Source organism: Mugil cephalus, chromosome 3, assembly GCF_022458985.1.
Source record: "Mugil cephalus isolate CIBA_MC_2020 chromosome 3, CIBA_Mcephalus_1.1, whole genome shotgun sequence".
Lineage (NCBI taxonomy): Eukaryota > Metazoa > Chordata > Actinopteri > Mugiliformes > Mugilidae > Mugil > Mugil cephalus.
The window spans coordinates 20,537,904-20,550,773 of record NC_061772.1 but is presented as its reverse complement, the minus strand read 5'-3'; the positions used below and the strand labels follow the sequence as shown (position 1 = coordinate 20,550,773).

The 12,870-nt window shown below is 46.6% G+C and overlaps 2 protein-coding genes and 1 non-coding gene across 7 annotated transcripts in view; 1 reads left to right on the top strand and 2 right to left on the bottom strand.

Moving 5' to 3' along the window:
- kcna4 (potassium voltage-gated channel, shaker-related subfamily, member 4) overlaps positions 1-5,959 on the bottom strand; it is a 53,475-nt gene extending 47,516 nt beyond the window's left edge. The window contains exons 1-2 of the mRNA XM_047580688.1: positions 5,016-5,959; positions 769-4,728 (exon numbers count right to left, since the gene is read on the bottom strand). Of these exons, the coding sequence (XP_047436644.1) occupies positions 1,913-4,054 (2,142 nt within the window). The 5' untranslated portion in view covers positions 4,055-4,728; positions 5,016-5,959 and the 3' untranslated portion in view covers positions 769-1,912. The remainder of the gene's footprint in view (positions 1-768; positions 4,729-5,015) is intronic.
- LOC125005371 (gonadotropin subunit beta-1-like) overlaps positions 1-12,870 on the top strand; it is a 101,477-nt gene that overhangs the window by 84,342 nt on the left and 4,265 nt on the right. The gene's annotated exons all lie outside the window — the stretch shown is intronic.
- On the bottom strand, positions 9,835-9,916 carry trnas-uga. The gene has a single exon. It is a non-coding gene; the product is annotated as a tRNA-Ser (tRNA).

Here is a 12,870-nt window from a genome sequence, read left to right as displayed (position 1 = left end):
GTGTGTTTCTTCAGATCACTGCCACAAAATGTTTAGCCAACACAGCTCAGGTGTAAACACCAGTATTTAGGCTTCTACGCGTAGTGATGATATATTCTGGATCCGCGTGACACCTGTTCTCATGCTACACCTGCTGGGGAAGTCGAGAACACTATGAGGACGAGGCAGCAGGAACACGAGGCCTCTTCATGAGAATGCATTTCATGTGTCTAGCAAAGCAGCAAAACATTCTAGTCGCAGTTACGCCATAAAAACAACTAATCAGTCTTTAGCTGAAGCGTTACATTCGTCTCTAGTAACGAGCCACAGAATCCCTTGTTGTAAATATTCAAACATTTGGCACAGCTACTCAGCAGGCCGACCTGATGTCACCGCACATAATTTGGCTTTTCATACATTAAGATGTTTGTATGATATTGCTGAATGTAGAGCCGAGCACGAACGCTATACACGGGGAAACATTAACTGAGCGCATTATGACTGGGCGGTGCGCCATGTTGTGCCCGCGTCCGTGTACGGTGTTTTACGCGCTGTTACGCACGTTGATTCGCGTCATTGTTCGATCTAGGGGGAGTGTTAAAAATAAATCCAAGGCTGATTTTCGAACACATACACTCTCTACCTACAGCTGGTTCATCGGGGGGCGTTGTGTGTATTCGTAATCTTAGTTTGTGTGTCTGTATTTTCGGTAGCGTTAACTGCTCACTTCCACGATTGTCACTCGATGAAAAGGAAATCACTGTCACACGCGCACTTCTGGGTACATACCTTGGAAGACATCCACATCCCGACGGTTCTTTGAGCTCCGAGATAATCATAGTCCTCTTGTGAAAAAAAAGAAAAAAAATTGTGCACTAAGTCCAGCGGGCAGGAGAGAAATTTGCTTTGCAAACTCCCCTCCGAGGAGTTTCCACGACAGAGTCGTTTTTGCAATAACTTTCCATCTGCGTCTGTGTAAAGGGATATTGTCATTTTTGAGGTGGTTTAAACGAAACTGGGAAAACGGTTGTCGCCAGGACTCCAAGAGTGTCCATACAAAACCTGGGGCGAGTCATTTCTCCAGCCATGTTAAACGAATCCTGTGCTTAGCTCTCATGGTGGGGACACAAGTTATTTTTTGTTGTTGTTGTTGTTTATTTATTTATTTTTTTCCTGTTGTGGAAAAGCAAATTTGTGAAGATGTCACAAAAAATAATTGTAGCCCTGGTTTAATTGATGCCTGTTCAATGCTGTCGCAGCTCTCCGTTAATGAGAAGTGTTTGAACACTAGCAAAAGTCATTTATATGTATCAGGCTTTTTAAATTACTGGGGTCCAATTTATTTCTGGCATCTCGTGAAAGGGGTTATTAATATCCTTACTTTGCTCTGTTTGAGGAAGAAAACATTCTTCGGCTAAGTGGTCAGAGAGGATGCCTGAATTAATGGCATTTGCATGGCCTACAGTTTATGTCTCTATAAATCTGATAAAACCAGCGAAAATTCTACATTAGTGCAAACAAATTTTAAACTTTATTGCATAACAGCAAAACGATCATCCCTAGCATCCTGTTATTGACGGATAAAACTCATAAAGTGCGAATGCATAGCCTGTCTTTTCTCAAATTTCGCTTTGATGACAGATTTGGACGCCCGCACGGGTCAGATGACTTAATTAATTAATCGTTCAACCCATTAGGCAAATATTAGTCACTAGTAAATGCTTGGAGGGGAATTAGGGGATTTGAGATTATAATGCAGCGTCTTAACCAGCCAATTCGTGACCTATGAGTGTGTTTGTGCGTCTGTGTGGGGGCTCTGAGGCGTGCGTAAAACTTGTGTGTTGGGGGGGGGGGGGGTCGCCAGCTGTTGGGCAGAAAGTATCTTTATAGGGCGGTGTTCTTCTTTAGAAAAAAAAGGGAACTTTACTTGTAATCACACGTCAGTCTGAATGGATTTTGAGTTAGTACTGTTTTTCCTGCTTATATCTGTGCCGTTCCCTTTACTGGGGCTCTTGTCCAGCCCGCACAGCGACTCCGTCACCCCCTCCTCCATCTCCATATACTCCGCTTTGTCTCCGAGCGAGGAACCGGAGGGCGAGCCTTTGAATTTCCTTAGAAAGTCCGGGAAGTACGGGCACCCCGGGGGCATGCTCTCCACCACGGGCTGCTGGTCCTCGTTGTCGGTCTCCCTGTGGTAAAAGTAGTTGAAGTTGGACACTATGACAGGCACAGGGAGCGCGATGGTTAACACTCCCGCGATTGCGCAGAGGGAGCCCACTATCTTCCCACCGACCGTGATGGGCTTCATGTCGCCGTAGCCCACCGTGGTCATGGTCACCACGGCCCACCAGAAAGCGTCGGGGATGCTCGTGAACTGAGAGGTGGGCTCGTCCGCTTCGGCGAAGTACACGGCGCTGGAGAACAGGATGACACCTATGACCAGGAAGAAAATGAGGAGGGCCAGCTCCCTCATGCTGGCGCGCAGCGTATGGCCCAGGATCTGCAGCCCCTTGGAGTGCCTGGACAGTTTGAAGATGCGGAACACCCTGACGAGGCGGATTATTCTCAGGATGGCAAAGCTCATCGCCTGCTGCCCGTTGCCCTGGTGCTGCGCCAGGTCCGTGCCGAGAGTTATGAAATAAGGCAAAATGGATACAATGTCAATTGAGTTCATAATGTTTTTAAAGAAAGCGGGCTTGCTCGGACTCGCGAAGAAGCGAACTATAATCTCAAAGGAGAACCAGATGATGCAGACCGTCTCCACGATGAAAAACGGGTCGTTGAAAGGAGTAAATCCGTGGTCGGGCTGAGAGGAGTTGTGTCGTGGCTGTAGATACTCTTTTTCATCCCTGAACTCCGGCAGCGTCTCCAGGCAGAAAATGACAATAGAAATGACTATCACCAGGACGGACACGACCGCTATCCCCCTGGCAGGACTCGAGCTCTCAGGATACTCAAAAAGTAGCCAAATTTGGCGCTTGAACTCGTCCTCTGGCAGAGGTTTCTCCTCCTCTTTAACAAACCCCTCATCCTCTCGAAACTTGAGTATTGCCTCCTCCCCGAGTTCGTAAAACTTCACCTCCTCGGAGAAGATGTCAAACGGGACGTTGACGGGTCTTTTTAACCGACCCCCTGACTGGTAATAGTAAAGAATGGCGTCAAAGCTCGGTCGGTTCCGGTCGAAGAAGTATTCGTTCCTCAGCGGGTCGAAGTACCTGATTCTCTTGTCGGGGTCTCCCAGGAGAGTGTCCGGGAACTGAGTGAGAGTCTTGAGCTGAGTTTCAAACTTCAGACCCGACACGTTGATGACAACTCTCTCGCAGCAGCCGAACTCGCTGTAAACATTTTCGTAGCCGGACTGAGGACGCCTGTCAGTGATCGACACGGTCTCTTCATCATCCATGTTGCACAGAAAACTCGACCTTTTGCTTCCCCGGCCGCCCCCCACCTCCTCCCCCTCCTCCTCCTCCTCTTCCTCGGCTCCCTCGGCCTCTTCCTCCTCTATCATGATGTCCTCCTCGGATCCGAGCAGCGCCAGCTCCGAGTGGCGCAAGTCCCCGCCGAGAGTCGTCCGGTTGCGTCTCCAGCGTCCGACGCCGCGCTGCTTTTTCCGCTCTCTGGGAACTCTCTGCTGCTGCTCGGGCTCCTGCTGGTGCTGTGGCGGCTGCGAGGAGGAGGAGGAGGAGGAGGAGGAGAAGGAGGAGGTGGAGGAGGAGGAGGGGCGCGAGGCGGTACCGCCGCTGCTGATGTTGGCGTTCGCGGAGGAGGCGGCGCGAGACTGATGCTGACGGTTGTTAAGGAGATGAGCGCTCGAGGAGGTGCTGGAGGTGGACCCCCCCACGCCTCCACCACCGCCACCGCCGCCGCTGCCGCTGCCGCCACCGCCACCGCCGCCACCACCACCACCACCTCCTCCTCCCTCCGCACCGGACCCACCTTCGGCCGCTGCCGCCGCTCTCGACTGGGCAGCCTGGCGCTCCCTCTCGCGCTCCCTCTCCCGTGCGCGAGCCTGGGCATAACCGTAAGGCAGGTGACTGTTGCACCCGCCGTCCGCGCCCACCATGGCAAACTCCATTTTAAGTCGGCTCGGTCCGTGAACGCTACAGTGACCGCCTCAGGGCGACGTGGACGCAGACCGGAGGAATAAAAGTTGCAGCTCTGAGCGCGCAGAGAGAGAGAAATGAGGCATCGACCGCTTCGACCAATCAGTGCTTGAATATGAGAAAGTCAGAATAACAAACACACCTCAATTAGGTCCATGCGGGGCGCAGTCCGTGTAGCAACTTACATGATAAAAAAATAAGGGACACTGATTAGCCTTTCTCCCCGTTTAGGCACAGCCCCCCTCCGGTATTTTATGACATCATTACCATAACCAAAAAAAAAAAAACGTGAGGGCCGGTGGCATAGCCTGTTACGCAGACGCTCTGTCAAACTTGCAGCGCCCCTTTATTTGCCCAGCATTATCAATCACTAAGTCAACAAGCTACACCAAAACAGTCTGTCCTCGGTTTCTCCGGTGCCCATCAGGTGGTTAATTTCTCACGGATCGGGGCTCGCACCCAATTGCGTTTTTAATCCTCCGCGGCCACTCGTGGTTGCCATTTTATGTGAAGAGATTTTTTATTATTTAAAAAATAAAATAAAAATAAAAATGGCAATAAAAAACAAGAAAGATAAGAAAATGATCCTCGCTGTAATCCTACGGAGCTCCAGTGAATCTGAATGACTTTGTTCCTCTGACGCTCTCTGAGGGGAAAAAAAGAGAAGACAAGAGAAAACTGCAGTTGGTTTATGGAGGGGCAAAGATGTGTTCATAATGATGGATGTTGTTGTGGCGAATGCATTGTCCAGGTACTAGGCATCTTCTGCAATTCGAGGCGGTAAACTTCATTTTATTATCGTCATTATTCTTACTGTTATGAAACGGCTAGTCTTTGAACTGATGCGCGGGGAGAATGAACGTTCAGAACAGATATTACGCACGAAATATTCTCATTAAAGTAGCCTCCCTTCATTCTGACATTAATACTTACATCTGAAAAGGGGCCAAACGAAATCGTCTCAGCACCCCATACAAATCTGTTGGAGGAGGAGGAGGAGGTGGAGGAGGAGGAGGAAGGCTAGGTGAGGATGCAGTTCTTCTCTTGTGCTCAGATTCCCGTCTTGATTTTTTTTGGGGAGGTAACATGACAAATCCCTCGTCGTATCCAAACAACGACCATATCCACGTCCACTGTATACATCCGTGGCTCTGACGCACTGAGGAGGACACTTTTTTTTTTTTTTTTTTTTGGCTGCGTCTCGACGTCTTGTCTCAGTTCAACAGGATCTAATGCCACTTCAGCCCCGGTTTCTGCTGCATCGCTCTTGATACGCTGGCAACAATAATAATTTAAGGGAGGTGGTGGTGGTGGTGGGGGGGAGAAGGCAGGTGTGCAAGCAGCGAGTTGGCGTCAATGACAGCTCCGCACGGCCAAAAGCACCGAGGGTGGGTAAAAGTTTACCTTCTCACAGCGGAGGGGAAATGGCCCCATGGTTAAGTCTGAGCATCACACATCTGTCTGTCTGCCGCTGTAACCCTACCTATACTCCTGTATCTCCCCCTATTATATGTGTGTGTGTGTGTGTGTGTGTTAGAGAGGGAGAGAGGGAGAGAGAGATGATGATGGAGAGGCTCGGTGAGAAAGTCGTTCCTGTACCGCAGCGCATGCAGGCAGTGCTCGGTCCTCCCCCAGTGGAGACAGCCGGTCATTGCGCACCGTGCTGCAGTCTCACAGCCGAACCTGCACTGCCCTTCACCGCCACTGCTGGGTGGCAACCGGTGTGTGTGTGCGTGCGTCCCCCCCCCAAAAAAGTAATACATTACTATTCATTCCTAAGGTAACGCACATGTATTTCCATTGGTGGAGAATATAATTGTGCATAAAGCTTCATCTTAAACCCTCCTCGTCCTCTGTAATGTCATTCATTGTATAGCTGTTTCACTTTAACCTGCACAGATGAATCATTTATTGTCATTATGTGTGTGCATAACAACGTTTTGAATGGTAGCCCCTGGCTAAAGTATCGCAAATATAAAACAGTTGAAAGCGCTGTAAATAAAATAAAATAAAAAATACATAGCTGCACAGATATATACATACTGTATAAGTAAATCAGCAAGGTGGGGGGTTGGGGAGCTGTGCCTGTGTGTGTTAGGTGGGAGCTTTGGGAGTGTGTATGCGAGAAAGGGGTGTGATTGACTTCACAGCTCTGGAGAAGAAGAAGAAGCTGCCTCTCAGTCTGCCGGTTGTGGTTCTGATGTTTCTGATGTACCTTCTCTGTGAAGGGAGAGGTACAAATAGTCCATGGCCAGCAGGATCGCTGGCCTTCTTTTGGACTCGGTCAGCGTCGACTGAGTCCAAATCTGGGACCCTCCGCAATCCCCTGTACTGTTTTCTTAACACCCGAGCTAAGTCCTTCCTGTCCTGTGCCGTGCAGCTCCCGTACCACACACTGTCACCCCGAGAAGAAGAGCCTGTGTTGGGCCTTCTTCACCACATGTGCAGTGTTCACAGACCAGGTCAGGTCAGATGTGATGTTGATGCCCCTTGTATGAGGAGAGGAGCGTGTTCTGTCTTCCTGACTTTACATTTTCTTCCAGACTTTACATTTAAACTGTGTGGATTTAACGCATTGGAACAGCTGGAAGCACAGATTAAAGTATACTTTGTGTTTTTGCTTGCTCGTTGCACTTAAGCTCTCGTCAAGCCTTCAGAGCGATTCTCATTGATTTATTGAAATGTCCAGAGAGATAAACTTACAATTCCCCAATTCCTGAGCCAACAGGAAAACGAAGCATCATCGATTTCGTCTGTGCCTCTTGATGTTTGACTAACTGTATTCAAAAGTGAATCATGTCTGGTTCAGAAGTGGAATTGTTCATTTGTTTATTGTGCCGCTGAAGGGCTGGGCCACTACACAGTGCAGCGTTAAGGTCTGAATCTAAATGTTCAACACTGCAGTGAAGATGAGAATGAATCAAATCTACATTTACAGCCCGAGAACGGTTATTAATATTCACACTGCATGGCACCCTCTAGAGAAGACGTAATAGCATCGGTGAAAATATTTATTTCATCCATGAAAGAAAAAACAGCCTAAACAAACCAAAGAAGATGTATTTATTTTAAAGTTAACAGACACTTTAGCGACCAAACTTCAAAACACTGCCACTTGAGCTTATACACTGCCCATCTTTAAACTTTGTCTAGCTATAGATATTTTGTAATGGTGTTCAAGGTTTATAATGAGTGCGAACAGCAATTAAACAACATGTTCAAGCAACTAAACTTAAATAAGACCTAAAATGAGTATTACTGCCAACCTGTCAGACGCACAGTGAGTGAAAATAAAAGACAGGACTTATTTCATGCTAATTGTGACGTTTATATTCAGATTGTAACCCAGACCCAAAAACATTCACAATCGCCATAACCACAAGCTCTGAGGTTTGATCCAGGTTATCTTGAACCGTTGACCCAATGCAACAGGAAGTCAGTCTCCTCCAACTATTGTGGTTCTCCTCTCATCCCTCGTTCCACAACTACGTAAACTCTTGGAGATCTTTAAACAGACTACTTGTTTAAAGCCTTAGTTTGATCGTGTGCTAAAGAAGTTTTGCAGGTTTGAAGTGTCGAGCACAACTTTGTTACCTTAAAACAAAGAGCGGGAGATAAAAGTATGAATCGTAAATCTGCTCTTGAGAGCGTGAAGTTCTTTATCTTTCACACTGAGCGAGATTAAACTGAGAGAACAGGGTCACCGGTTTGGATACTGCAACACCACAAGAAGGCGAAGAAATTCCTCTCCTCCAGAATTAATTAGGCAAGCGATGCGTTACTATCGAAAAAGCCATTAAGAATACATTACTTTTTTTTGAGTAATGTGTGTTGAAATCCACAGATGAGTCAGTGCAGTGAATATCACGGGTATTTTTCACTGATGCGGCCGCGTTAACTCTTATTTATAACCGGGTGTTAAGATCTGTGGAAATCATCATACTTAACAAAAAGATACGTGTTCACAATGAGGATTGTGACGATCAGTCGACCGTAAGAATAAAGAGTGTCTGCTGAAGGCTACAGGTGACATAATTCAAAGCTGAAAAAGGGGAATATGGTCAATTATTCAAGGAGATTAATATGTTTGCTTTTTTTTTTTTTTTTTTTAAAAATCTTTTTCTGAGAGGCCTGATCAGCACTGGTATTGACCATCCACCCTATTCCCTCCACAGATTTATTTGGATCATTTTGTGCCTTGGGGCAGTGAAGGTCTTATTCATTACGCCTTTGAAACCTCCCAGGTTGTATTTGATTGCACCGATAATTAGTTTTTCTCCAAGTACCACTGCAGGCCCGGTCGCTATAACCCACTCAGCTCAGTCCCTTCAATTCAAACTATACATTTGACTCAAAAAAAAAACTCTAATTAGGACGAGAACGGCCTGTTATTCCAGTTAAAATATTCCTCTAAGGAATCCTAATCGTCCCCTCAGGTGTTTTTTTAAATCTCCAGTTGTAATATTCCTGTAGCGATATTTTTGGTTGCCTGTGCAGCCTCCTTCTAAAACGCCTCATAAAACCGCCGTGCGTTCGCCCCGATAAGAGGAAACCTGAAACAAAATGTAAAACCCAGTGCAGAGGCTTGCGCTTGTGAAATAATCAGCAGTGCTGACGGCGCAAAATCGCTGCTTCTTCCCAGAGCTCGTCCTCGCAGCCTCTTCCCCTCTCTGTGTATTTTCGACATTACAGGGGCTCTGTTCTAGCCGACACGGCCACGTGGGCAACCTTCCACCCACCGCACACATCCTGCACTCTCACCCCTGCTCTTCATTGAGCCTGCACCTCAGTCAGCACCAGGGGGAGTTGTGAGGTCAGTAACAATAAGAGGAGATGGAGCGGGGATGGAAGATGCCTCGTTGCTCTCTGAGGTTCAGACGTACTTTGAACTGATTCCAGAGCTGCAACACCTCCAGACTCCTAATGCATCTTAATGAAGCATATGCAGTGAATAAATTGTGTTTACTTGTAAGAAAAACAAGCGGCGCCATATCGTCCTAGTCCTCGTCACTTTTCATTTTTACCGCAGGCGTTGTTATCACAATAAAGTCAGAGTTGGGATAAACACAAACGAGACAAATTAAAAACAAGAAAACACGCTTTGAAACCGTGTTAAGGAATATGTGAAAGTTCTTGTTTTTAATGGCGGGGCGTTGCGGTTTATGCAAAATATGTGTGCACCGTTCGCTCCGCGAGGCGTGAGGAAAAGGACGCGGCTAATTGTCCGGAAAAGTAGGCATTAACGTGACGCATTAAAAAACAGTAGGAGACCTGACATTGAAGGAACCTGTAGAGTTTAGTGGAGCAGGGAAGGAGATGTGAGCTGCAGACGTGGGGCTCTGGTCCTGTTGGCCTGCAGCCTTCTTTAGTGGGCTGCATCTCAAAATGTCTGTGTCATGAATTTTAAAAGAATATAGCAGCAACAACAACAACAACAACAAAAAATGTCCTTTAGGTACATTTTTACCTGAATGTCATGTTAGGTGATTCTAACTCTAAGTGATTGTGTTTTCAAATGATTTATTTAAATATATACTTAATAATTCAGCTATGTCAGTTATGTTATGGCTTATGTGGCTGCAGTGTTGTAAGATGAACCAGCCTTAAAATTTCACATGAGAGTCCGTTTACAGGTGTCATATGAAAAGTGATACAGTGAGTATTAAACAATGCATAAATTATAGACCGTAACTACTTAATGCTACTAAACCAGTGCAATATTGATGACTTAAGCTCTCTGCCAGAATTTAAACGCTGTGAGTAGGGTTCGAACCTACGCGGGGAAACCCCATTGGATTTCAAGTCCAACGCCTTAACCACTCGGCCATCACAGCTGTGATATCAGGAGCTACAGGCGTCCTCCAGGCCTCTGTGACATCTATGTATACCCTACACAACTGCTGCTGCAGTGGTGTAAGATGAACCACTCTTAAAACTTCACATGAGAGTCCGTCTACGGGCGTCACGTGAGACGAGTCATAGAAAACCTGTTCAGGATGCGGAGGGCGTCGAAGCCCACCAGACTACTATAACCCGCTCCTCTGTCTCTGATTGACGCTAACAGCTCCGGGCCACTTTGGCCGCCACCGCTTTTAAATTTGAGTTTCACTGCGAAAATATCTTCTGCTTCTGCTGCAGGAATTATGATAACTTTTTAAACCAAGTGGAGTGTTTTTTTCCCCCATTACATTCACATCAGTAAACGTCCACACTCCACTGTTTCATGCATCAAACGCCGGTTTCTTTAAAATCAGTAATTTAAACAACAAAATGATGTGATCGTCATGAGAGTCGTTGAAAGGCAAAAGATGAAGCTGCTAGATCCATACGGAACAGAACCAAATGAAGAGTAGGGACAGCTGAGGGACACTGAGGTCACGTCTTCAAAGATATTTCTAGAGATACACCAATCAGCCATAATATTAAGACCACCCAGCGAGGTACAGACTCCACTAGACCCCTGAAGCTGTGCTGCGGTATGTGGCACCCAGACATTAGCAGCAGAGCCTTTTATACCTGCAAGGTGTGACGTGAACCCCTCCTCCCCAAGGACTGGGCTTGTCCAGTTGTTTGACCAGCGCATCCCAAAGATGCTCCAGTGGAAGAGCTGCAGTATTGGACCCAGCCGTCTAGTCATCACAATATGAAATCCTTCCATTCACACATTTTCTTCTAGCAAATATGAGGACAAACGTTAACTTGTGTAATATTTCCTCTGACAGCAGCCATGGTAACGAGACAATCGGTGTTATTCACTTTAGTGTTCATAATGTTATGGCAGCTTGGTGTGTATTTTAACAGTATTTCTCATTCCACCAGTCTACCAGAGACCGATTCTGATATATGGCAGCCCAAATTTACAAATGTGATGTTTAAATAAAATGCAATTTAAAAAGATTACCCAGCCAAATTAAATATTAAATACAGAGAAGCAATGCTTCCAATACAACCCCAGAGAGGAAGAGAAAGAAACATGGACGTGGAGGGAGTGAGGCTGGATATAAAAGTGTGAAGAGTGAAAAGATGGACAAAAGCCTACTGTGTGGAGTCATCAACAGTCAATACAGACAAACACACCTACTTTCATACTCTGCCCTCTCACAGAAGCTTCCAGTACAGTCTCCAAAGAAAAGCCCTGTCCTTTAACGTTGCTGCGGAGGCGTTTGTTTAGACCTGATGGAAGGAAAGAGAGGGGCGTGATGCGGTGCATTCAGGGCCTCCGTGAGCGTTTTTGCACGTGACAAAATGGTCTCGGACTTTCTGTCTGCGACCTGTGATCACGGAGTCGTACGCTAGCAGATGGAGCAAGACGAGGAGGTCGAGATGGGGCAGGAGGGGGGCACTAGGTGTGACTAAGTGGGTTTGGGGCCGTTATAGCGCTGTTAACGGCATGATAAAAAAAAAAAAAAAATATATATATATACAGTATATATAGAGAGAGAAGACGCTAGAAGCCTCTGGTCCCGAGCTCAGATCTGTGATGTCAGCGTGATGTACTGCTCGGAGCTGTTTCATATGTGGCTTCATGTACGACTTGTTTGAGCTTTTACGCCCAAAAGAGATTTTCTTTTTTTTCTTTTTTTTTATAGTTGTGCTTAGAGTTATGAACCAGAAAATCATCCTGGGCCTGGAGACCATCACCTCATCCATCACTTCCAAATTGATTCCCTGTGGACAGTAATGTGACAACACACGGCAGGCCTCCTTCTTACGGCTGTGGCAAAGAAAAATAATGCGCTCGGAATCTTATTTTAAAGCTTCTTCGGTATACTTTTTTTTTTTTTCTCAAACTTGCTGCAAGCACAAACTGGCTATTTTTAGGACCATAATATTGACATGGACTTGAAAGTCTTACCTTCCCTCTCCGGATTCCCAGTTGCGTATAAATAGCCTGTTTATGTAATGAGCATATCGATGTGGTGCACGCACAGATGCAATAGTTTCAGCCGCGAACTGAAATAAATTCTCTCGGCAGATGTGCTTATTTTAAGAGCAATTACCAGCTGTTAGGGACCAGTCAGAGAACGACTAATGAGGTGTTCCAGTCTGAATACAGGATTAATCAACAGTGACTGCTGTTCATTAAAGACAAAATGCATGACGCATTTCAGCTGAGGTTTCCTAAAGGAAGTGGCGCATCAGAGGACCGGGGGTGACTCTGTGAAAGTCCTTGCAGCCTTGTTAGGCAGGCGTGGCGGTTCAGCAGAATGCCGGGGACCCTTCAGTCCCTCGTGGCTCCAAGGGCAGACGGAGCAGCAGCCGGATGAACCGTGGCCGCTGCCCAAGTACATTAGTTAGATTCTACTGTCACTGCAGACCGTCCGGCTCGTGATGCGGCGCTAAGTTTTCACCGAATGCAGCAGATTCCGAATTTCTCGGGAGCAGAGAGGAGCAGGAAGCTGCTTCCGTCTCTGCAGGCTGTCCAGACGGTGCCATCCAGTGAGCAAGGAGCGATGCAGGTTTCTACAAGGTTCTAGCTCCTGACCAAGCTCCAAAATCTAAAAAAAAAAAAAAAAAAAAAAATAGCTGTCTCATTTGCACTATACAGGGCGTCTATGGAAGGACGTGGTGCCTATTTACAGGCTTGAATGGCCTGTTCGGGCCGTCCTTACAGCGCTCCTGGTTAAGGGGGAACCCTGTAAACTGAGGCTATAAACCCCACTGCAACGGCACCAGCTCAATTCCAGCCTCTGTCCTTTGCTTTGTCCTTTCTCTCTCGCCCCATTACTGTCCGTCTCTTTTTAATATAAAAAAAGAGACAAAAGTTTGCACTTTTTTTCAAAGTTTG